This window comes from Bombina bombina, chromosome 8 (genome assembly GCF_027579735.1).
Source record: "Bombina bombina isolate aBomBom1 chromosome 8, aBomBom1.pri, whole genome shotgun sequence".
NCBI classification, from domain to species: Eukaryota; Metazoa; Chordata; class Amphibia; order Anura; family Bombinatoridae; genus Bombina; species Bombina bombina.
In genome coordinates, this window is record NC_069506.1 from 100,337,125 (window position 1) to 100,363,218 (window position 26,094).

General features: G+C 39.8%; 1 protein-coding gene across 1 annotated transcript in view; it reads left to right on the top strand.

Moving 5' to 3' along the window:
• Positions 1-26,094, top strand: part of TBRG1 (transforming growth factor beta regulator 1) — a 62,893-nt gene that overhangs the window by 8,873 nt on the left and 27,926 nt on the right. Inside the window, exon 2 of the mRNA XM_053690964.1 lies at positions 19,700-19,848. Within this exon, the coding sequence (XP_053546939.1) occupies positions 19,700-19,848 (149 nt within the window). The remainder of the gene's footprint in view (positions 1-19,699; positions 19,849-26,094) is intronic.

Sequence of the window (26,094 nt, forward strand, 5' to 3'; positions counted from 1 at the left end):
TCTGGCTATGAGTGTGTGTGTGTATGCACGTCTGGCTATGAGTGTGTGTGTGTATGCACGTCTGGCTATGAGTGTGTGTGTGTATGCACGTCTGGCTATGAGTGTGTGTGTGTATGCACGTCTGGCTATGAGTGTGTGTGTGTATGCACGTCTGGCTATGAGTGTGTGTGTGTATGCACGTCTGGCTATGAGTGTGTGTGTGTATGCACGTCTGGCTATGAGTGTGTGTGTGTATGCACGTCTGGCTATGAGTGTGTGTGTGTATGCACGTCTGGCTATGAGTGTGTGTGTGTATGCACGTCTGGCTATGAGTGTGTGTGTGTATGCACGTCTGGCTATGAGTGTGTGTGTGTATGCACGTCTGGCTATGAGTGTGTGTGTGTATGCACGTCTGGCTATGAGTGTGTGTGTGTATGCACGTCTGGCTATGAGTGGTGTGTGTATGCACGTCTGGCTATGAGTGTGTGTGTGTATGCACGTCTGGCTATGAGTGTGTGTGTATGCACGTCTGGCTATGAGTGTGTGTGTGTATGCACGTCTGGCTATGAGTGTGTGTGTGTATGCACGTCTGGCTATGAGTGTGTGTGTGTATGCACGTCTGGCTATGAGTGTGTGTGTGTATGCACGTCTGGCTATGAGTGTGTGTGTGTATGCACGTCTGGCTATGAGTGTGTGTGTGTATGCACGTCTGGCTATGAGTGTGTGTGTGTATGCACGTCTGGCTATGAGTGTGTGTGTGTATGCACGTCTGGCTATGAGTGTGTGTGTGTATGCACGTCTGGCTATGAGTGTGTGTGTGTGTATGCACGTCTGGCTATGAGTGTGTGTGTGTGTATGCACGTCTGGCTATGAGTGTGTGTGTGTGTATGCACGTCTGGCTATGAGTGTGTGTGTGTGTATGCACGTCTGGCTATGAGTGTGTGTGTGTATGCACGTCTGGCTATGAGTGTGTGTGTGTATGCACGTCTGGCTATGAGTGTGTGTGTGTATGCACGTCTGGCTATGAGTGTGTGTGTGTATGCACGTCTGGCTATGAGTGTGTGTGTGTATGCACGTCTGGCTATGAGTGTGTGTGTGTATGCACGTCTGGCTATGAGTGTGTGTGTGTATGCACGTCTGGCTATGAGTGTGTGTGTGTATGCACGTCTGGCTATGAGTGTGTGTGTGTATGCACGTCTGGCTATGAGTGTGTGTGTGTATGCACGTCTGGCTATGAGTGTGTGTGTGTATGCACGTCTGGCTATGAGTGTGTGTGTGTATGCACGTCTGGCTATGAGTGTGTGTGTGTATGCACGTCTGGCTATGTGTGTGTGTGTGTATGCACGTCTGGCTATGAGTGTGTGTGTGTATGCACGTCTGGCTATGAGTGTGTGTGTGTATGCACGTCTGGCTATGAGTGTGTGTGTGTATGCACGTCTGGCTATGTGTGTGTGTGTGTATGCTCGTCTGGCTATGAGTGTGTGTGTGTATGCACGTCTGGCTATGAGTGTGTGTGTGTATGCACGTCTGGCTATGAGTGTGTGTGTGTATGCACGTCTGGCTATGAGTGTGTGTGTGTATGCACGTCTGGCTATGAGTGTGTGTGTGTATGCACGTCTGGCTATGAGTGTGTGTGTGTATGCACGTCTGGCTATGAGTGTGTGTGTGTATGCACGTCTGGCTATGAGTGTGTGTGTGTATGCACGTCTGGCTATGAGTGTGTGTGTGTATGCACGTCTGGCTATGAGTGTGTGTGTGTATGCACGTCTGGCTATGAGTGTGTGTGTGTATGCACGTCTGGCTATGAGTGTGTGTGTGTATGCACGTCTGGCTATGAGTGTGTGTGTGTATGCACGTCTGGCTATGAGTGTGTGTGTGTATGCACGTCTGGCTATGAGTGTGTGTGTGTATGCACGTCTGGCTATGAGTGTGTGTGTGTATGCACGTCTGGCTATGAGTGTGTGTGTGTATGCACGTCTGGCTATGAGTGTGTGTGTGTATGCACGTCTGGCTATGAGTGTGTGTGTGTATGCACGTCTGGCTATGAGTGTGTGTGTGTATGCACGTCTGGCTATGAGTGTGTGTGTGTATGCACGTCTGGCTATGAGTGTGGTGTGTGTATGCACGTCTGGCTATGAGTGTGTGTGTGTATGCACGTCTGGCTATGAGTGGTGTGTGTGTATGCACGTCTGGCTATGAGTGTGTGTGTGTATGCACGTCTGGCTATGAGTGTGTGTGTGTATGCACGTCTGGCTATGAGTGTGTGTGTGTATGCACGTCTGGCTATGAGTGTGTGTGTGTATGCACGCTGGCTATGAGTGTGTGTGTGTATGCACGTCTGGCTATGAGATGTGTGTGTGTATGCACGTCTGGCTATGAGTGTGTGTGTGTATGCACGTCTGGCTATGAGTGTGTGTGTGTATGCACGTCTGGCTATGAGTGTGTGTGTGTATGCACGTCTGGCTATGAGTGTGTGTGTGTATGAACGTCTGGCTATGAGTGTGTGTGTGTATGCACGTCTGGCTATGAGTGTGTGTGTGTATGCACGTCTGGCTATGAGTGTGTGTGTGTATGCACGTCTGGCTATGAGTGTGTGTGTGTATGCACGTCTGGCTATGAGTGTGTGTGTGTATGCACGTCTGGCTATGAGTGTGTGTGTGTATGCACGTCTGGCTATGAGTGTGTGTGTGTATGCACGTCTGGCTATGAGTGTGTGTGTGTATGCACGTCTGGCTATGAGTGTGTGTGTGTATGCACGTCTGGCTATGAGTGTGTGTGTGTATGCACGTCTGGCTATGAGTGTGTGTGTGTATGCACGTCTGGCTATGAGTGTGTGTGTGTATGCACGTCTGGCTATGAGTGTGTGTGTGTATGCACGTCTGGCTATGAGTGTGTGTGTGTATGCACGTCTGGCTATGAGTGTGTGTGTATGCACGTCTGGCTATGAGTGTGTGTGTATGCACGTCTGGCTATGAGTGTGTGTGTATGCACGTCTGGCTATGAGTGTGTGTGTATGCACGTCTGGCTATGAGTGTGTGTGTATGCACGTCTGGCTATGAGTGTGTGTGTATGCACGTCTGGCTATGAGTGTGTGTGTATGCACGTCTGGCTATGAGTGTGTGTGTATGCACGTCTGGCTATGAGTGTGTGTGTATGCACGTCTGGCTATGAGTGTGTGTGTATGCACGTCTGGCTATGAGTGTGTGTGTATGCACGTCTGGCTATGAGTGTGTGTGTATGCACGTCTGGCTATGAGTGTGTGTGTATGCACGTCTGGCTATGAGTGTGTGTGTATGCACGTCTGGCTATGAGTGTGTGTGTATGCACGTCTGGCTATGAGTGTGTGTGTATGCACGTCTGTCTATGAGTGTGTGTGTATGCACGTCTGGCTATGAGTGTGTGTGTATGCACGTCTGGCTATGAGTGTGTGTGTATGCACGTCTGGCTATGAGTGTGTGTGTATGCACGTCTGGCTATGAGTGTGTGTGTATGCACGTCTGGCTATGAGTGTGTGTGTATGCACGTCTGGCTATGAGTGTGTGTGTATGCACGTCTGGCTATGAGTGTGTGTGTATGCACGTCTGGCTATGAGTGTGTGTGTATGCACGTCTGGCTATGAGTGTGTGTGTATGCACGTCTGGCTATGAGTGTGTGTGTATGCACGTCTGGCTATGAGTGTGTGTGTATGCACGTCTGGCTATGAGTGTGTGTGTATGCACGTCTGGCTATGAGTGTGTGTGTATGCACGTCTGGCTATGAGTGTGTGTGTATGCACGTCTGGCTATGAGTGTGTGTGTATGCACGTCTGGCTATGAGTGTGTGTGTATGCACGTCTGGCTATGAGTGTGTGTGTATGCACGTCTGGCTATGAGTGTGTGTGTATGCACGTCTGGCTATGAGTGTGTGTGTATGCACGTCTGGCTATGAGTGTGTGTGTATGCACGTCTGGCTATGAGTGTGTGTGTATGCACGTCTGGCTATGAGTGTGTGTGTATGCACGTCTGGCTATGAGTGTGTGTGTATGCACGTCTGGCTATGAGTGTGTGTGTATGCACGTCTGGCTATGAGTGTGTGTGTATGCACGTCTGGCTATGAGTGTGTGTGTATGCACGTCTGGCTATGAGTGTGTGTGTATGCACGTCTGGCTATGAGTGTGTGTGTATGCACGTCTGGCGGTGTGTATGTGTGTATGCACGTCTGGGTGTGTATGTGTGTATGCACGTCTGGCGGTGTGTATGTGTGTATGCACGTCTGGGTGTGTATGTGTGTATGCACGTCTGGGTGTGTATGTGTGTATGCACGTCTGGGTGTGTATGTGTGTATGCACGTCTGGGTGTGTATGTGTGTATGCACGTCTGGGTGTGTATGTGTGTATGCACGTCTGGGTGTGTATGTGTGTATGCACGTCTGGGTGTGTATGTGTGTATGCACGTCTGGGTGTGTATGTGTGTATGCACGTCTGGGTGTGTATGTGTGTATGCACGTCTGGGTGTGTATGTGTGTATGCACGTCTGGGTGTGTATGTGTGTATGCATGTCTGGGTGTGTATGTGTGTATGCATGTCTGGGTGTGTATGTGTGTATGCATGTCTGGGTGTGTATGTGTGTATGCATGTCTAGCTATGCGTGTTTGTTTGTGTGTTGTGTCTGGCTATGTTTGTGCGTGTGCACGTCTGGCTGTTTGTTTGTGTGTGTATGCATGTCTAGCTATGCGTGTTTGTTTGTGTGTTGTGTCTGGCTATGTGTGTGCCTCTGCCTACTGTGACATGCTGTGAAGGTTTTCTCCACAAGAGAATACACAGGACAGAAGCTGTCTGTATCTGACAGTGACAGACTCCATCACTGAATTGCCGTCTCCTGTCAAGTGTTGCCTTGGTCTAGTCGTTAAGCCGGCCTTGTGGGTAACTGTATGTGTCTGTGTGTTTGTGTTATATGTGCGACTTGTGGTGGGAGAGGCAGTGTAAAAACACTTGGATCCTCTCTATAATGTATATCTCTACATAAGGTTTTATATGAGGGGGCTGTTTGTTAACTGTCTAGTAGAATAAGGTGTGGGGAGGGGACATCTGGGTTAATGATATAAAATTTAATTAAAGGGACACTGAACCCAATTTTATTCTTTCGTGGTTCAGATATAGCATGCAATTTTAAGCAACTTTCTAAATTACTCCTATTATCACATTTTCTTCATTCTCTTGGTATCTTTATTTGAAAAGCAAGAATGTTAGTTTAGATGCCGGACCATTTTTGGTGAATAACCTAGGTTGTTCTTGCTGTTTGGTGGATAAATTCACCCACCAATAAACAAGTGCTGTCCAGTTCTGAACCAAAAATTGGCTGGCTCCTTAGCTTAGATGCCTTTTTCAAATAAAGATAGCAAGAGAACAATGAAAAAGTGATAATAGGAGTAAATTAGAAAGTTGCTTAAAATTGCATGCTTTATCTGAATCGCGAAAAAGCATGCAATTTTAAGCAACTTTCTAATTTACTCCTATTATCACTTTTTCATTGTTCTCTTGCTATCTTTATTTGAAAAAGGCATCTAAGCTAAGGAGCCAGCCACTTTTTGGTTCAGAACTGGACAGCACTTGTTTATTGGTGGGTGAATTTATCCACCAAACAGCAAGAACAACCTAGGTTATTCACCAAAAATGGTCCGGCATCTAAACTAACATTCTTGCTTTTCAAATAAAGATACCAAGAGAATGAAGAAAATGTGATAATAGGAGTAATTTAGAAAGTTGCTTAAAATTGCATGCTATATCTGAATCGCGAAAGAAAAAATTTGGGTTCAGTGTCCCTTTAAAAATATTTATTTAATTTTATTCTCACCGTCACCAATATATACTATACTACACACCCCTACAGTACATCAACAGTGTTGCAGTGTCGTGTAATTGCAAAACATTTCTATTGTGTAGTTATAGAATAACATCAGCCAAGTCTAAACATTTTTAATTCAAATTAACACACTTTTTACCCAACACGTTTTAATAGTCAATCTCGACCCATTATTTGCCTTGTATGGAGGAGCCAGTCTGGGCTATAGTCTGCAGACAACATGGCTAACCAAAGTCATAATTTTAGTAGAAAGTCGTTAGAAACAAATATGTAGCAGGGTTACTCTTGAGACAGGGTGGATTTCAGGTTCTGAGAATTAGAAAATCCTTAATTTTAAGAGCTAAATTACATGAAAAGGGAGCAAAATAAATAATCAAAGTAACATAGTAAATGAGGTTGAAAAAAGACTGAAGTTCGTGTTCAACCTATACACATCTTATATACTTACAATAACGCTCCAGTTGAGCTTAAATTAATCCCAGTAAAAAAAGGTGACCCATTTAATACAAGCAATCCTATCCCTGAATTCTGTTTCTAGACAGAAATGTATCCAAACCATTTTTAAATGTAACTAAGGTATTGGCATTCACTACCTCCTTTGGTAATGAGTTCCACAATTTTATTGCTCTTACAGTGAAAAAAACGTTTCTGTTGCAGGTGATTAACCCCTTCAAGACCTTATGACATTATTGGTGGCTACATTTGGCTAAGCAATAAGCAAGCGTAACCCAGGATCTGATCCAAAAAAGCTCCGGCTCCTAGGCTTTACATTCATGCTTTTTAAATAAAGATATCAAGAGAACGAAGAAAAATTGATAATAGGAGTAAATGGGGAAAGTTGCTTAAAATTGCATGCTCTATCTGAATCATTAAAGAAACAATTTGGGATTATTATCCCTTTAACGCCATTTGACTTTACTAAAGCCAAAGGTGCTTCCTAAAAAGGATAGTCTTCTGGATTGCATGCCTAGAGTTATAGGCACTGCCCCTGACATGATCCCATCATTGAAATCACGATCGTATGAACGATCACGTAATTTCAGTTTTTTTACGTATTTGTTTACATCAGAGCTTTGTTCCGATGTAGACAAATAAGACTGGGCGGGAAGGGGTTAAATCTCCTTTCCTTCAGCCTTAAATTGTGTCGTCCTTGTCACAAACAATTTTCTTGGAATAAACAGAGCTTCTGCCATCTCTGTATCTGGGCCTTGAATATATTTATATAAAGTGATCATGTCACCTCTCGAGCGCCTTTTTTTCTAGAGAAAATAGACCCAGTTTAATAGCTTCTCATCTTGGCTTAAATTCCTCCATTGCCCTTATTAGCTTTGTGGCCCTTCTCTGAATTTTTTCTAAGTCTGCAATGTATTTTTTTGAGATCGGTCCCCAGAACTGCACTCCATACTCAAGGTGAGGTCTTACCAGGGATTTATATAGTGACAGAATCATGCTTTTATCCCTTGCATCAATGTCTCTTTTAATACATACTAGTATCTTATTAGCCTTATAAGCTGCTGCTTTGCATTGTGTGCCCACCTTTAGTATACTATATTACAAAGTTGTTTCATTACATATAGCTAAACAGTTTATATAACAATCTCAAGGTGTTTACTGTCCCTTTAACCCCTTGTGCCTTTTAAAAATAAGGTACTACATCACACTGCCTAGTGAACTGTGTGGATGCTGTACCCATGTCTATCACAGAGGTGCCAGTTGCTGGAGCTGAAACCAGGAGGCAGAAAGCATCTGCATCTATATGGTAAGGGAGCACTAATTGTGCTCCTGTACCATTATGAAGCTTAGATCACCTATCCTTAAACAGTGACACTGTCTGTAACAATGTTGTAATGGAGCCATTGAGAGGTAGTGATGTCTGCCTACACTACAGACAAGCTGTGGTTAGTAGTGGAGCGGTCCCTACACAATATAAATAAATAAAAAATAATAAAGAAAAATAAAAAATTGATGGCTGCCAATAACAAATATGGAAGTGACCGGTGGGTGGGGAGAGAGCTGTTTGGCAGGCATCAGGGAGGGTGAGGAGTGATCCCTAATACTACAGAAAATGTAACTAAAATAATACTGTAAACTGCAGACTGGCTGCCAGTGCTTAAGAAGGTGGTGACCAGTGGAAGCGTGGGAGGGAAAAGAGCTTTTTGTTAGGGTTCAGGATGGTTAGAGGTGTCATGGAAGGGTGATCCCTACACTACAGTGAATATTACCGTTAACATCTAGCTGATTAACCTTTTCGCTGCTGGGAATATCAGAAGTGTGGTGCGCAGGTGCAATTAGCTGCCTTATAATTGACAAAAGAGCAATGGCACATTATGCATTTCTGCTATTTCTGGATAAAGGGGTTCCTAGAGAAGCTTTTACAACAATTTGTCTTATGACTGCAGTAGTTGTGTGCAAATGAGAAACCTGAAATTTGTGAAAAAAGTTAAATATATATATATATATCACATTTGGCGGCTCAATGGTGGCATGAAATTGTACCAAAATAGGCCTAGATCAATACCTTGGGTTATCTGTATAGAATACAAAAAAGAAGAAGGCGCCAACATAGTGTGAATCTATATTAATGTTGGCGCCTTCTTCTTTTTTGTATTCTATACAGATTTCCCACGTTTGATTTGCCTTCAACTTTTGGAAGAAGTCTTTGCCGCCATACCATCATTATTCGAACTTTGGACTTTTGGGTTCACACACCTGAGTTTTTGATTGATTGACATTATTGTTTGTGAGTTCACCTCACACCACTCAGTGTGTGGGAAGTTTATTGTTGTGTTTTTTCACTTGCATATGTTTATCTGCACATATTCTTTTGCACATACATGTTCTTTATCTTTATATTTATTATAACAGCATCACTTTAGATTTTTGTTGGTTTTTAGGCGCTACTGATTTTACACATTTTGGGTATCAATACCTTGGGTTGTCTACTTTAAATATTTATAGTTTTGGGGAATTTTTGAGAATTTGGGCAGTTTTGCTATACCATATGAGTTACCCCATTGAATCATTTTGGACATAGCTGCAGGTAAGGACCTTAAAATGGTAACAAATATAAGTTCAGGGTATATAATTCCAAAAAATATTCGCCTACCGGCCGAGTAACTGCTTCAGCTTTCCAGCCCACAAGAAATGTTAATCACCCACCTGTGTGTGTGTGTGTGTATTACATTTTAAATTTAAAAATGCAAAATAAACCTTGCATATTCCATTTTCGTCCTTGCATACGCTACACAGCTGAAAGTTTGTCTACAAATGAGCATTGTTAGTAACCTAGCAACAAAGTCTCACTTTAGAAATAAAACTTTGGGAAAATATTTGCTTCAAAATAGAGTGATTTTACAACTGTCCATGGCTAATTATGGTTACATTAAAAAAGGTTGCCAGTAGGGCTGGCAAGTTTAAAATTGTGCTTGTCCGTGAGAAATTTTACCCACATTTGGCACTGGACTGGTCTATTCATATGTGCTGTATGTTTAGTCTTAACTGAATCGGAGGATGCCCATGAACAAATTTTTAGTTTTTTTTCAACAGTTAGACTGTAGAATGTGCTGATTAATTTTTTTATAATTTTTTTTAACTTTTTTAAAAAAAGATTTATAGTAAATTGAAACTGTCATCAACTGAAAGCTGTTTACCTCCCCCCACACACCAACAAAATATATATATATATATATATATATATATATATATATATATATGTGTGTGTGTGTGTGTTTTTTAATGGTAAATCAAAAAACAAAGGCTCTATTTCTCGGGGGGGGGTTCTATTTTGTTTTCTTCTATAAAGGTAAGACCAGTCCATGGATTCATCCTTGTGGGATATTATCCTTCCTAACAGGAAGTGGCAAAGAGCACCACAGCAGAGCTGTCTATATAGCTCCTCCCTTAGCTCCACCCCCCAGTCATTCTCTTTGCCTACTCTAAGTACTAGGAAGGGTAAAGGGAAAGAGGTGATAAAATATTAGTTTTTAATTTCTTCAAGCAATCTTAACTATCTATATTGTGTCTACATACAAAATTTTTAAAAAGTTGGTGCATGTTTAGGCTTTTTTGCAGAACGTGTATGCTTTTTTTTCTCTTAAAGGCGCAGTACCGTTTTTTAAGATTATTTTTTTCACTAAATAAAGTGTTTTCATGCTTGTTTGTAGTCATTACTAGCCTGTTCAACATGTCTGACATTGAGGAAAGTCAATGTTCAATATGTTTAGAAGCCATTGTGGAACCTCCACTTAGAATGTGTCCCTCATGCACTGAAAGGTCAATAAATTGTAAAGAACATATTTTAGCTATTAAAAGTATGTCACAGGATGATTCTCAGTCAGAAGAGAATCAGGTTTTGCCATCTAATTCTCCCCAAGTGTCACAACCATTAACGCCCGCACAAGCGACGCCAAGTTCTTCTAGTGCGTCTAATTCTTTCACCCTGCAAGATATGGCCGCAGTTATGAATACTGCCCTCACAGAGGTTTTATCTAAGCTGCCTGGGTTGCAGGGGAAGCGCAGTTGGTCTGGGGTGAGAACAAACGCTGAGCCATCTGACTCTTTATTGGCCATATCCGATGTACCCTCACAATGTTCTGAAGTGAGGGATTTGCTGGCTGAGGGAGAGATTTCTGATTCAGGAAATATGTTCCCTCAGACAGATTCAGATATGACGGCTTTTAAATTTAAACTAGAACACCTCCGCTTATTGCTCAGGGAGGTTTTAGCGACTCTGGATGATTGTGACCCTATTGTAGTTCCAGAGAAATTGTGTAAAATGGATAGATTCCTAGAGGTTCCTGCCTACACTGATGTTTTTCCGGTCCCTACGAGGATTTCGGAAATTGTTACTAAGGAGTGGGATAGACCAGGTATTCCGTTCGCTCCCCCTCCTACTTTTAAGAAAATGTTGCCCATATCTGACGCCGTGCGGGACTCGTGGCAGACGGCCCCTAAGGTGGAGGGAGCTATTTCTACCCTGGCTAAGCATACAACTATACCTATCGAGGACAGTTGTGCTTTCAAAGATCCTATGGATAAAAAAATTAGAGGGTCTTCTGAAGAAAATATTTGTCATCTGTCCAAGGGAATGTGTTTCCGCAGGCCAGTGTGGGTCATAGTGACGACGGACGCCAGCCTATTGGGCTGGGGTGCAGTCTGGAATTCCCTGAAAGCACAGGGATTGTGGTCTCAGGAGGAGGTTCTTCTCCCGATAAATATTCTAGAACTGAGAGCGATATTCAACGCGCTTCAGGCGTGGCCTCAGCTGGCGTCGGCCAGATTCATAAGATTCCAGTCGGACAATATCACGACCGTAGCATATATCAATCATCAGGGGGGAACAAAGATTTCTCTAGTGATGATAGAGGTTACCAAAATAATTTGATGGGCAGAGACTCACTCTTGCCATCTATCAGCAATCTATATCCCAGGAGTGGAGAACTGGGAAGCGGATTTTCTAAGTCGTCAGACTTTTCATCTGGGGGAGTGGGAACTCCATCCGGAGGTGTTTGTACAATTGATTCAGCAATGGGGCACACCAGAATTGGATCTGATGGCGTCTCGTCAGAACGCCAAACTTCCTTGTTACGGGTCCAGGTCGAGGGATCCTCAGGCAGTACTGATAGATGCTCTAGCAGTACCCTGGTCGTTCAACCTGGCTTATGTGTTTCCACCATTTCCTCTCCTTCCTCGTTTGATTGCCAGAATCAAACAGGAGAGAGCTTCGCTGATTTTGATAGCACCTGCGGGCCACGCAGGACTTGGTATGCAGACCTGGTGGACATGTCATCTCTTCCATGGTCTCTCCCCCTGAGACAGGACCTTCTGACTCAAGGTCCGTTCCAGCATCCAAATCTAGTTTCTCTGCGGCTGACTGCTTGGAGATTGAACGCTTGATCTTATCCAAGCGGGGTTTCTCGGAGTCGGTCATAGATACCTTGATTCAGGCTCGAAAGCCTGTCACCAGGAAAATGTATCATAAGATATGGCGTAAATATCTTTATTGGTGCGAATCCAAAGGCTACTCATGGAGTAAGGTCAGGATTCCTAGGATTTTGTCCTTTCTCCAAGAAGGATTGGAGAAGGGGCTATCAGCTTAGTTCCTTAAAGGGACAGATATATGCTTTATCAATTCTACTGCACAAACGTCTGGCAGATATTCCAGACGTTCAGTCGTTCTGTCAGGCTTTAGTTAGAATCAAGCCTGTGTTTAGACCTGTTGCTCCGCCATGGAGTTTGAATTTAGTTCTTAAAGTTCTTCAAGGGGTTCCGTTTGAACCTATGCATTCCATAGATATTAAGCTTCTATCTTGGAAAGTTCTGTTTTTAGTTGCTATCTCTTCGGCTCAAAGAGTTTCTGAACTATCTGCATTGCAATACGACTCGCCTTATCTCGTTTTCCATGCTGATAAGGTGGTTTTGCGTATCAAACCTGGATTCCTTCCTAAGGTTGTTACTAATAGGAATATCAATCAGGAAATTGTTGTTCCTTCTCTGTGCCCTAATCCTTCCTCTCAGAAGGAGCGTCTGTTGCACAACTTGGATGTGGTTCGTGCTTTGAAGTTTTACTTGCACGCGACCAAAGAGTTCCGTCAAATATCTTCTTTGTTGTCTATTCTGGAAGACGTAGAGATCAAAAAGCTACGGCTACCTCTCTTGCCTTTTGGCTGAAAAGCATCATCCGTTTGGCATACGAGACTGCTGGACAGCAGCCTCCTGAAAGAATTACAGCTCACTCTACTAGAGCGGTGGCTTCCACATGGGCTTTTAAAAATGATGCTTCTGTTGAACAGATTTGTAAGGCTGCGACTTGGTCTTCGCTTCATACCTTTTACAAATTTTACAAATTTGATACCTTTGCTTCTTCGGAGGCTATTTTTGGGAGAAAAATTCTTCAAGCAGTGGTGCCTTCTGTTTAACCATCTGTCTTGTCCCTCCCGTTCATCCGTGTCTTGTAGCTTTAGTATTGTTTTCCACAAGTAAGGATGAATCTGTGGACTCATCTTACCTTTATAGAAGAAAAGTAAATTTATGCTTACCTGATAAATTAATTTCTTCTATGGTTAGACGAGTCCACGGCCCGCCCTGTCACTTTAAGACAGATTATATTTTTTTGATTTAAACTTCAGTCACCTCTGCACCTTGTAGTTTCTCCTTTTTCTTCCTGTACCTTCGGTCGAATGACTGGTGGGTGGAGCTAAGGGAGGAGCTATATAGACAGCTCTGCTGTGGTGCTCTTTGCCACTTCCTGTTAGGAAGGATAATATCCCACAAGTAAGGATGAATCCGTGGACTCGTCTTACCATAGAAGAAATTAATTTATCAGGTAAGCATAAATTTACTTTTTAACAGAGTGATAATTAAAAATGCTAAAAAATTCCCTGGGCAAGTTTTTTTGTTTCCTGAAATTCCTGGTATCTAAGGGGTTAAATAAAGCCTGGGATGATTGCAAAGAGAATTTAAATGGATGTGTGGGCTGGATACTTAGTTTAAAAGTATTCTTATTAAATAATGCCAATAATAATTTTAGTCCTTTTTTAGAATATTTAATTTGTTGGATGCAATTCACATGAAGCAGGTTTGTCAACTGTTATTAAAGGGACAGTCAAGTAAAAATTAAACTTCCATGAATCAGATTGGGCATGCAATTTTAAACAACTTTCCAGTTTACTTTTATCATCACATTTTCTTTCTTCTCTTGGTATTCTTAGTTGAAAGCTAAACCAAGATAGGCTCATATGCTAATTTCTAAGCCCTTGAAGGCCGCCTCTTATCTCAGGGAATTTTGACAGTTTTTCACAGCTAGAGGGCGTTAGTTCATGTGTACCATATTGATAACGTTTTGCTCACACACATGGAGTTACTTATGAGAGGGCACTGATTGGCTAAGTTACATGTCTGTCAAAAGAACTAAAATAAGGGGGCAATTTGCAGAGGCTTATAGATACAAGGTAATCACAGAGGTAAAAAGTATATTAAAGGACCAGTCAACACAGCACAAAACCAAAATAAATATACAGCCACATAGAGGATTAAGTTTATAATGTATATGAGCATTCAAAATAAAAACTTAGATAGTAAAATTATTATAAAACTTACTTTTCTCCTGTCTGTTTTACCAATTGTTCTGAGGCTTGTCCACCTCCCACGCCTAGAGGAGGATGGGCTCACTGTGAGTGACAAATTTTATCTTCCAATCCAAGATTAGCCTATTTGCATTTCCCCCCCCCCCCCATTGTGTGCATGTGAGTGTGCACGTGAGCCCCCGGAGTGTGCACGTGACCCCCCCCTTGCATGTGCACGTGATTTTCCGTTTGTTATTTCCACCTTTGCATGTAAGGCTATTTTTATCTGTGCAAAATCCTTTTCAAGCACCCTACTGCCTCTTCAAAGCTAAACCTTTCTAAGCCAAAGCCTTACATGCAAAGGGAGTAAATAATAAACGCTAAATCTCTGCATGCAATTGCGGTCTTCTATTTGTAGATATGCAACAGGGTTAGCATAAAAGAAGAGATGGAAAATACAAAATACTTTTATTGGCTAACCCTGCTACATACATTTGTACTTTTCTTTTGTACATTACAATCCTTTGTTACCCAGCATGTCATTTTGCACCCTTAGAAAGATGATGTTAGAAAGCACCCTACTTGCTTTTAGAATAAAAAAATCTCATTTTTTTTCAGAAGGATTGTCTCAGGTATAGAGTGATATCACATTGCAGATGTAAACTTAACAATTACAGGCTTCATATCCTAAAACTGATATATGTTTGAACTACCGGTTAGCAACTGTTATGTGACCTTTATTACAAGCACACTAAAGGTATATGACCCTTCTCACATACACACACACTTTCTTAGGAATCTTAGGCAGTCATTTGGTACAGATTTGTGTTTAAAACATATTATTATAATCTCGTCTACATATTCCCATCCTTGCTAGTTCACATTCATATAGTTAAGCATTAAATTATACCCTATGTGTATATATATATTAGTGCCAAGTAACGTTTTGTTATTTTAATGCAGTTTCCTACGATCAATATAATTTTCTTTGTTTAAGCAGAAGAAGCGCAAACAAATTATACCCTATGTGTATATATATTAGTGCCAAGTTCTCTAAACAGACAGACCGAGAATAGAAGTGCCGCACATCTCACCTGCTACATTGACAAGCAGGCTGGAAGTCAGGCAGCTCTGTGTCACACTCTTCTGCTTCTACACGCAGGCGCTCTTCTGCTTCTGTGGACAGTGCACATCATTTTATGTGCACTGCTCCACTAAAGAAGCGCAATGCCGATGTGACGTGAATGAAAAATGCATATACGTATATGCATTTTTCATTCGAAAATGACAAACACGTGACAAAGAGGACAGGGAAAGCGGCCAAAAATTTAAAACACTAATTTGAGGGGGGAAAATGACATAAAAATGATAAGGTACTGTTAGAAACATTTAATTTAGCACAAGGAATATTTGTATTATTGTTCTGTATAGTGTTGACTGGTCCTTTAATATAACCGTGTTGGTTATGCAAAACTGGGGAATGGGTAATAAAGGGAATATCTATCTTTTAAAACAATAACAATTCTGGTATACAGACAAGCTATCTTTTTTTCAAAGAATAGTTGATTGGCATATACACTACAACCACAAACGCTAGGTGCATTTAGAAGATTCAATCACCGACCAATCCCACTTAAGGAGATTATGCTGGAGCACAGTGAAATAAAGACACAACAATAAATAATTCCCCGCTGATAGTAGAAACCTTCCGCATGTGGGAACTCATCCTACACGAACACACTAACATATCGTCTAAACCCTCCCCCCTAACCTCACTTATAGAAAATGGACAATTCACAATAGGACCTAATGTATTAACGGACCTTCCAAACAAACTTATCTGCGATATCACTATTCACATACTAACATCTAGGGAAAAGATACTTTCACAATCGGACCTCATAGATAAAAGTTGAGTACACCATTATATTAGTCAACACGAACACTCCAGAAACATGGTTAGACCATTAACAAACATTGAAAACCCCACCAATCACCCATACTCTCTTGACTATCTATAAAATACTAACTACTAATCCACCTGGCTTCCCCCCCACCCCCACCCCCCTAGGAAAATAGGAAGATGACCTGGGAATAATTATCCTTTCACAAACAAGCATCACTATTTTCCAAAATATATCCAAAACATTAATATCACTAACCTTATCAGAAATAAATTTTAAACTCCTACACAGATGGTACCTAACTCCCAATAAACTTCACCGCCTCTTCCATAATAAATCAGATCAATGTTGGAGATGTGGTCATAAAGTTACTAACATGGCACACATGTGGTGGTGGTGGTGTAACACGGTTCAAAATTTCTGGAGAATGATTATAACAGAAATAGAAACAATACTAGATATTCAACTTAATCTAGACCCTTTGGTATGGCTACTACACAAACCCCCTAAAATCAAACACAAACCTTATTTAAAACTATTCTGTGTTAAGACTTACAGTATAAAATACCTAGGCTATTAGCCAAAAATTGGAAAAGCAAAGAAGCCCCAAACCTGACTATGTGGACGTGTCGTGTTTCAGAGTTTCTAGAACTTGAAGAATACTATAATTTGAAAACCCCCAAAATGGACGTTTATGCAGAAATGTTAAACACATGGGAACAATACCTCAAAAACAAAACCCATATACCTGACAATCAAATACAACAGCCTTTATTGTAAATAATAATGAATCTTGTGGAATCAACGAGTAAGGGGTAACCCCAAAATAAAATGATATATGTGTAGTTAAAAAGTATCTATAACATGGTATAACCATGATGTCTCAAAAACATAGCTATAGAAAAAGATCTTGAACAGAATGTCTTCTCTTATCCTTTTCTTGCCTTCCTTATTTTTTTCTCACCTTCAACATCAATACGAAGTTACTTTTTATAATTCTAAGTTTCGCCAAACTCTTATACAACCAACATGTAACTGATATCTATATTAATCATAAACAAATGGTTTTTTTTGTTACTCTTTCCACAATGTTATCATGTAAAATCTGCTGACTAAACTTTGTAACTATTGGGGAGCTGCGTCTCCCATATTGTAACATTCAAATTTATAAATAAAGTCAGTTGAGAAAAAAATTCTGGAGTAGCTGGGCGCTTTAATGATCACAGGTAGTCAGATCAAATTCTGCACCTTTTTTAAGGTGCAGTCTAGCACCTAGTTTCTCAACCTGTGGTATGTATACCTCCTGGGAGTACTTGGGGTATTGGCAAGGGGTTACTCCAGGGATTGGCTCTCATTATTTTTTTCTCTCCTGATGTAGTTATTGTAAACATGACGTATCAAAGAAAGCAGTGTTTCTAATTTCTATTCTTGAGCACTTCTAACAGGGCAGAGTGTATTTCCCTGCCTAGGTTGGACCACTCTTCAATTATTGATTCACTTCAAATTGTTAATTTTAGATTCTGGCTTGTTAGTGTCATATGAGGGCTGGAGTTGAGCTTCACTTGTATGAACAGAAAAAGTGTATTACTGTGACCAAGTGACACAGAGACAAGTGCCAGATAAATGTGCCACTGTGAAATAAGTAAAGTGCATCATACTGAAGTATGCCGCAGTAAAATGAGACAGATAAACTGTGAATAAAATGGTTATTAAAAATAGAAAGATGGAAATTTATTTTCTCTTTCCATGACAACAACCTAATTCATTCATTCATTCATCAACTATATTTTATTTTAGTGATCTTAAAAATTTCCAGTTATAAAATAAACTTTTAAGTGTGAATAATTCATTTTCTGTACTGGAACAGAGTAGACAGATTGATAAAAGATTTATTATATCATTGATGCTTTTCTGGTAGTAACTGTACGGATATGTCTGATCACTTGTATTGCTCTAGATGGTGATGATTTGTTGATGAGTGTACTTCATATGTTTACAGAAGATAGAAATGGTATTCATTATGGCTGAAACTCTTTATATAATTTGTGGTTGATATATATATTTAATGTTTTATATTCTAAGCAGCCCAAAAGTGGCTATAGACTCAACTCACTTACCTCCATTGCATATTTATACTCTACCACGGTCCACGAGTGGCCTACTTATCTCAAAAGAGGTATATATAATTATAAAAATGAGGTTACTGATATTTCTGCCTATTTCATTTTGAATATATATTTAAAAGACTATACATTGTTGTATTACTGTGAATTGTATTCCAACGTCTCTACTACTCAATTTTTGGCAATTGTATATACACTGTATATGTTTATAACAACCTCAATAAAAATAATTGGAAAAAATAAAAAAGTAAATAGAAAGATGGTACCATAAATATTACTTTTCTCATCATGTACAATAGTTTATTTTTTTTATTAATGTAAGAGGCACATTAATTGGATATAATTTTTAATATCAATGGACTATATATCTGTGTTTTATGTGTTTATTATCCTCTGGTGTAATATTGGCAAATGTTAAATTCCTGGAAAACATAAAACACACATCATTAATATATCTGATACAAGATTGTGAAATCAAGTGATACACATGATTTCCATTTTTGCTTATGTAAAAGATCAATAATATTTGTGCTACAGTTGGGGTACAAAGAAATCAAATGTATGCCTACAGGGGTACTTGCTATAAAAACGTTGAGAAACATTGGTGTAGCAAATGTACAGCAGATATAACGATGATTGAAGACTGTTCATGTTCTACTAGAGCTATGCTTTTATTATGTGCCGGATAAAATAAACCTTAGGTAGATCCGCAATGTGAAGTGTTCAGTTCTTGTATATGTACATAAATATTTATTAGTTTAGGGTTTGCGCACCAGCAATATTTGGAAGAAACAAAGGACTGTTCTGAGGAAAAAGCAGATTGCAACTTTATTTGCCTTTATATGGTTCTGATTTATTTTTACAGCTATAGTCATGTCTAGGTTGTCAATAGAAGGTGAGAATACAAAGCGTATACCTATGATAAATCAATTGCTTTATATATTGAATTAACAGCATAGAAAGGTCCATTTATAGCATATTGTGCTGGTGTATAATCTACTACTCTTCACCCAGATTGTACTTGGTTCTTAAACTGAGGCCCAGTTGGAAGATGATGATACTTAAAGGGACATCATGGTAGTCAAAACTGAAATATACATGAGTGTGTTTGCAACAAATGCTTCTAATGTGTAAGCTATCATTGTTTCAGTGGTTTTTAGTGTATGTGAATATGCAGACCATATGCACATATACCCAGTACATTCAAACACTTTCTGCTCATGTGCATTTTTAGTTTTTGCTATTATGCCCCTTTAAAGGGGCAATCTACAAAAGAATTGTTATTGTTTAAAAAGATAGATAATCCCTTTTTATTACCCCTTCCCCAGATTTGCATAACCAGCACTGTTATATTAATATACTTTTTACCTCTGTAATTACCTTGTAGCTAAGCCTCTGCAGACTGCCCCCTTATTTCACAGGCGTGAGCACAATGTTACCTATACGGCACACATGAACTAGCTCCCTCTAGTTGTGAAAAAATGTCAATGCATTCAGATAAGAGGCGGCCTTTAAGGACTAAGAAATTAGTATATGAGCCTCCTAGGTTTAGCTTTCAACTAAGAATACCAAGAGAACAAAGCAAAATTGATGATAAAAGTAAATTGGAAAGTCGTTTAAAATTGCATGCCCTATGTGAATCATTAAAGTTTATTTTTGACTAGTCTGTCCCTTTAATATATAATAGGAAAACAACTGTAATGAATGTTGTTTTTCATTTGAAACTGAAAAACAACATTATGTGTTCTCGCTAGGTGGTGTAATATACATCTGTTCTTTTTTTATTCTAGGAACCATGAATCAGTCTCCAGCCTTTCCCTTCCATTCTTCATATCAAGATTTAAAGGCAAGGAATAAAAATTTGCTAAAAAGAAGTCATCAAGAAAAGTATAGGCAGAAATGTCTCAGGATGAACAGAATTGCAAAAACGATTGTGTTTGTAAGTAAACTGATTATTTTATACTTTCGTTTGTAGCCTAGAACAATTAGTAAAACTAACGGTTCCTTAATACTTGGTATTTTACTTTCAAGGACCATAAAAGACATTAAATGACCTACTTTTATTCATTAGAACATTTAATTTTATGCTTAGCAATCCTACAATACTATGTGTTTAAAATTAAACTGTTACATCCTCTAATCCCTAGTTTCTGAACCTGTGGTACGTGTTCCCCTGAGGGTACTGGGGACATTAGCAAGGGGTACTCCAGGGACTGGCATTAATTATTTCTTCCCTGATATATCTATTGTTGAGATATAAAAGAAGGCAGTGTTTCTCATGTCTACCCTCGAGCACAGCTAACAGAGCAGAGTGTGAGTAATTCCGGGCCTAGGTTGGACCACTGCTCAATCACTGATTCACCTCAAATTAGTAAAACCTTAGATTCTAGCTTGTTAGTGACATATGAGGGCTGGAAATGAGCTTCAATAATATGAGCATAGAAAGTGTTTTACTGTGACCAAGTGTCAGAGACACAGTATTCCATCCATGTCGCAACATATATAGCAATATTTTGTATTCCCAGGTATGTAGACCAGCTGTTGGTAACACCACACCCCTTTCTTACAATTTGATTGTTTGTGATTAAGCTTTGATGTTTAATAATCCACAAATGTCATGTCGTAAATTAAAAATAAACCAGGTCACATACCTCCTCTGAGCCTCAGAGTGCTGCTATTTTTACAGCCCATAAACTCATACTCACAGTACCACTCAGGTTCCACGGTATTCAGTACACCTCCAGGCTAGTCTTCCGGGTGTGTGATTCACCATACAGCAAGTGGATCTTATTATTGGGTAGTCCAGCAATAGTTGATTCCGTAAAGGCACTTAGTGTTGAAACACGCCTTTAAGAGAAAACAGGGGATCCTTTACTTCAGCGAGCTGTGAAAATCTTCGACGGTGAGCAGCTGACATCACCAATGCAAACAGCTACGTGCGTTTCACCTTCCATAGACAAGGCTTTATCCGGCTGAATCTGATTGGAGGAACTCCTCCTTACCTTTTAAAAGTGTTGTGAGACTCAGCCTCTTATTTACCTTTGGTGAAATATTGTTTATACACATAATATCATTGGTTGTTTGCATAATGATTTGTTACATTATTCTAACCGCAACATTTATCTACAATATTTACAATTAGGAAAGGGATAGAGGCGTTCAAATTCTGTTTGGATCACAGAGGTCCGGAGTATGAGAACCACACTAATTTTGTCATAGACCTTTTATCCTTCATTCTTTGTCAAAATTATTTTTTATTTAAAAAACAAATGTTACGAACAAGTTTTAGGTACAGCCATGGGGACTTGCTGTGCCTCTACATATGCCTGCCTGTACCTAGGCAAATCGGAACAGGAATGCATTCTAAACTGTAAATTTGAGTCCTCAATAGCACTATGGGTAAGATTTATAGATGACGTGTTCCTCCTGTGAGGACACTGAAATTAATCTTATTGAATTCATAAATGATCTTAATAAAAATGACTGGAACTCAGTGGCGGCTGGTGACTTTTGAAGATGGAGCACTAGCCCTGCCCCTCATATTATGGCTCCACCCATTTTAGTGTGTGTGTGTATATATATATATATATATATATATATATATATATATATATATATATATATATATATATATGTATATATATATATATATATATATATATATGAAACAAAAAAAGCGTGTATGTCAAAGGGTTAAAAAACCTCTCTTTCAAAACACAGAACTGCGCTCTAAATAAACCTATTTTTTTTATAAAATACAATGTAAATATCTGGATGATGCCAAAATCAAAACATTCAAATAATCAAATAATATTGATTCATTGAAAATATTTAACAGAATAAAATATATAATGATAAGATAATAAATCACAATAAAAAGGATAAGTTGGTTGGATCCCACGTAATAGTGCAGATCAATTGTAGGTGTCGGCTGCTGTATCTTATTAATCCTCCGGAATCTCACGGAGTAAGGTAGAAATCTAAAAAAATGAGAAAGAAAGCGCACAAAGGCACCTACATAGTGCAAATCAATTTAATTTAAACAATAATACAGGGGTATATTAAAACTGCTCCCCGTAGGGTATCTACTCACAAGAGTCAACCTCAAACTTGTGAGGTATGTTTGAGCATGTAGTTTGAAAGTTCCGCTCAGAACCGCTTGCTATGAAAGCGGTTTATCTTCTAATAAATTTTTTAATACTGGATCTTCTTTTAAGACATACCAGTATCGGCGAATAATTCTTTCTATTTCAGTAGCTGAGTTATTATATTTAGTTAAGAATAAATTATTTCTCTTTTTTGACGTGGAAATTTTTCTGTTCTCATTACCTTTTAAAAGAATATTCCTATCGAGTTTTCTTGTTTTATTCAGACTCTGTTCAATTACTTCAGTAGAGTATCCTTTTATTTTTAAATATAATTTTTAAATTTTATATTAATTATATATAGAAATGTAACTAACATTAAGGTTCAAACACATTTTTTGTAAAGTAGTAAGGAAATCTTCTTTTCACCTTTTTTAAAATTATTTAATAATATTAATGAATTTTGTATTATTATTGTATGTTTAGTTAATATTATAATTGTGGTGGTTCACATTTTCCTAAATGTGAGCGCAGATATGACCATCGCATAATATAACAGGATTACAAATTCGCATGACCGATTTTAAAATGAGACGCTTAGGTGGGCGGTCTACATTGACTAAGAACGTATTTAAGGGAAGCTTCCAGTGGGCGTGGATATTCCTCTGACGAAGCGGTGACACAACCGTGAAACGCGTAAGGCCACGCCCACCTTGCGTCTGTCTTTGTGAAACAGCGATCAGCTGTGTTTGTATCTGCACGGACCATTTTGCTCAAGAAAGATTGTACTCCAAAAAAACTCCTACCAAAAAGGGATGTGAGTGGAATAAGAGGCCGGGAGAAATACTTGTCCAGATCTCGAGTTACAGACAGCGACACCCGGCATTCAGGTTGGATTTGTCCTGACTTCTTTGATTAAGCACTTTCATAGCAAGCGGTTCTGAGCGGAACTTTCAAACTACATGCTCAAACATACCTCACAAGTTTGAGGTTGACTCTTGTGAGTAGATACCCTACGGGGAGCAGTTTTAATATACCCCTGTATTATTGTTTAAATTAAATTGATTTGCACTATGTAGGTGCCTTTGTGCGCTTTCTTTCTCATTTTTTTAGATATATATATATATATATATAAATAAAATGAAGCAGCAGAATGAAGCACTCACTGGACTCTGGACATCTGTGAAAAAGAGCAATTTATTTGTGACGTTTCGGGACCTCAAACCGTCCCTTCTTCTAACATCCCAACAGTGAAAATGAACAAACTTATAAAGGCCTGTAAATCCTCCCCCCTTCTAATTAGCCAATCAAACAAGATTGTGTGCACACATCAGAGGACCCTAACAAAAAAGTGGCCCAACTGTGCAAAAATTATATCGTTGCTATATAAATGCCCATTAGCAAAACTGGGCTACTATAAGTGTTGCATAAAGTGTTAATAAGAAAAAACCTGTTACAAAATACCAACGGTGATGCGTGATCACATCCTACTCGTCCTCCCCCAAGAGTTGAGTGCCCCTGTGCTACATGTAAAATGGACCAGACCGCACTATCAAACACATGATTGGATCTCAATCAACCCCACCTCCAGTTTGCGTGGTCATAACAACAGCCGACAACAATCAGGCCGGTCTTCGAATCCGTACTATATCCCCATGGTAACCACTAACAACTCAGATGTGGGCGTGAGTAATGCCACCTACCAACCAGCTACACACATCAAATAAATGCATGTGGACCAGACCACAATGTTAAGCAACTCCTAGGGTCTAGTTCAACTGCGTCTCCTTTTTGTATGATCATAACTGCAACTGTCACCAGTCAGGCCGGTCTCCGTATCTGTCGTGTATAACCATGGCAACCACTATCAACAAACAAGTGGGACCGAATAGTACCGCATCCCTCAAGGCTCAACACATCATACCTCCGCGTGTGCTACTCCATACTCTGTTCAATCCTCTAACACAAAAAGGAAAAGATCGAAGGTGCAAATCACCACAGATCAATCCTTATCAGGGGGCCAAAAGAGATCGCCCAGAGAGCACCGCCCCCCCTGCGATCTCATAGGTCACCCAGGCACTCCTACTATAATGTCAGAAGATCGATGTTTTGACAAAAAAATTCACTACAGTAGCCCACCTCACAAAAATCAACACACTGACATGCCACAACCTGCTCATCATGATGTATCCCGTTGTGGATTCAACGGCTAACACATAATCGAAAACCCACCCATTGTGTACACGCCGGGGCAGCAACGAAAAAACACGCCCACTATTAAGTTAACCGTGATGTCAAGCCATGTAGGTTCATCACAGAGTATAGAACCAGTATGTAGTGTCACACAGTGTAGGGCACCACTCCCACTCAAAACACAAAAGTGACACCTCCTTGTGTACTAAGCATAATCACTATCATATCCTACCCCACCAATCTCCAACATATACTGTGCTTCAACAGCCGACCATTACACTATATTAACAGTGAAATCGTATTTATCAATAAAATAACAAAAAATAAAAATTAGAAAATACTTACTGTGGGGAACTCAACCCCTCTATCTCTCCAATCTATAATTAATGTATAACAAGGCACTCATCGCTTCATGAGTCATTCACTGTAACGTGATAGTCAGGGGAACTCAACTCCTCTGTCTCTTCAATATATAGTTAATATATAACACAAGGCACTCATCATTTCATGAGTCACTCACTGAAACGTATAGATAATAGATTCTATCTCCAAATAGCTGGAACAGCGATGGGGTCCAATGTGGCCCCATCGCTGGCTAATCTCTACTAGGCTGAGTATGAGACACTACACATGAAAGTATATGAGATTCCAGCCATTAAGTTCTATCGTAGATACATAGATGACTTGTTCCTTATTTGGCAAGATGATTTACAGTCACAGATTGTATTGCTTTATTGAATTCATTAGATAGCACTATCAGATTTCAATATGTGACAAGTTTCGACTCCGTTGACTATCTGGATGTAAGAGTATTTAAAGTCAATGGGACATTTGGTTCTACTCTCTTTAGAAAAAGCACAGACCGGAATTCAACTCTCCATGCCACTAGCTGTCATCAACCAGCCCTGGTAAAGAACATACCTAAGGCACAATTTCAAAGGGTGGTACGCAATAATACAGTGAATTTTTTGTTGAAACGGTCAGAACATCGATCTTCTGACATTATAATAGGAGTGCCTGGGTGACCTATGAGATCGCAGGGGGGCGGTGTTCTCTGGGCGATCTGTTTTGGCCCCCTGATAAGGATTTATCTGTGGTGATTTTCACCTTTTGATCTTTTCCTTTTTGTGTTAGAGGATTGAACAGAGTATGGAGTAGCACATGCGGAGGTATGATGTGTTGAGCCTTGAGGGATGCGGTACTATTCGGTCCTACTTGTTTGTTGATAGTGGTTGGCATGATTATACACGACAAATACGGAGACCGGCCTGACTGGTGACAGTTGCAGTTATGATCATACAAAAAGGAGACACGGTTGAACTAGACCCTAGGAGTTGCTTAACATTGTGGTTTGGTCCACATGCATTTGTTTGATGTGTGTAGCTGGTTGGTAGGCGGCATTATGGTTAGTGATCACGCATCACTGTTGGTATTTTGTAACAGGTTTTTTCTTATTAACACTTTATGCAACACTTATAGTAGCCCAGTATTTGCTAATGGGCATTTATATAGCAACGATATAATTTTTGCATAGTTGGGCCACTTTTTTGTTAGGTTCCTCTGATGTGTGCACACAATCTTGTTTGATTGGCCAATTAGAAAGGGGGAGGATTTACAGGCCTTTATAAGTTTGTTCATTTTCACTGTTGGGTTGTTAGAAGAAGGGACGGTTTGAGGTCTCGAAACGTCACAAATAAATTATTCTTTTTTTCACAGATGTCCAGAGTCCAGTGAGTGCTTCATTCTGCTGCTTCATTACATTACTTTAAAAGCACCCTTGCAGTTGCAGGACGGTGGTGAGAGTGCACATACCCCTGAACTCTTTTGCTTTATATTATATTATATTATATACACACACACACACACCCTGCAAGTTACCTTAACACATCCTTATGTACAAGGTGAGG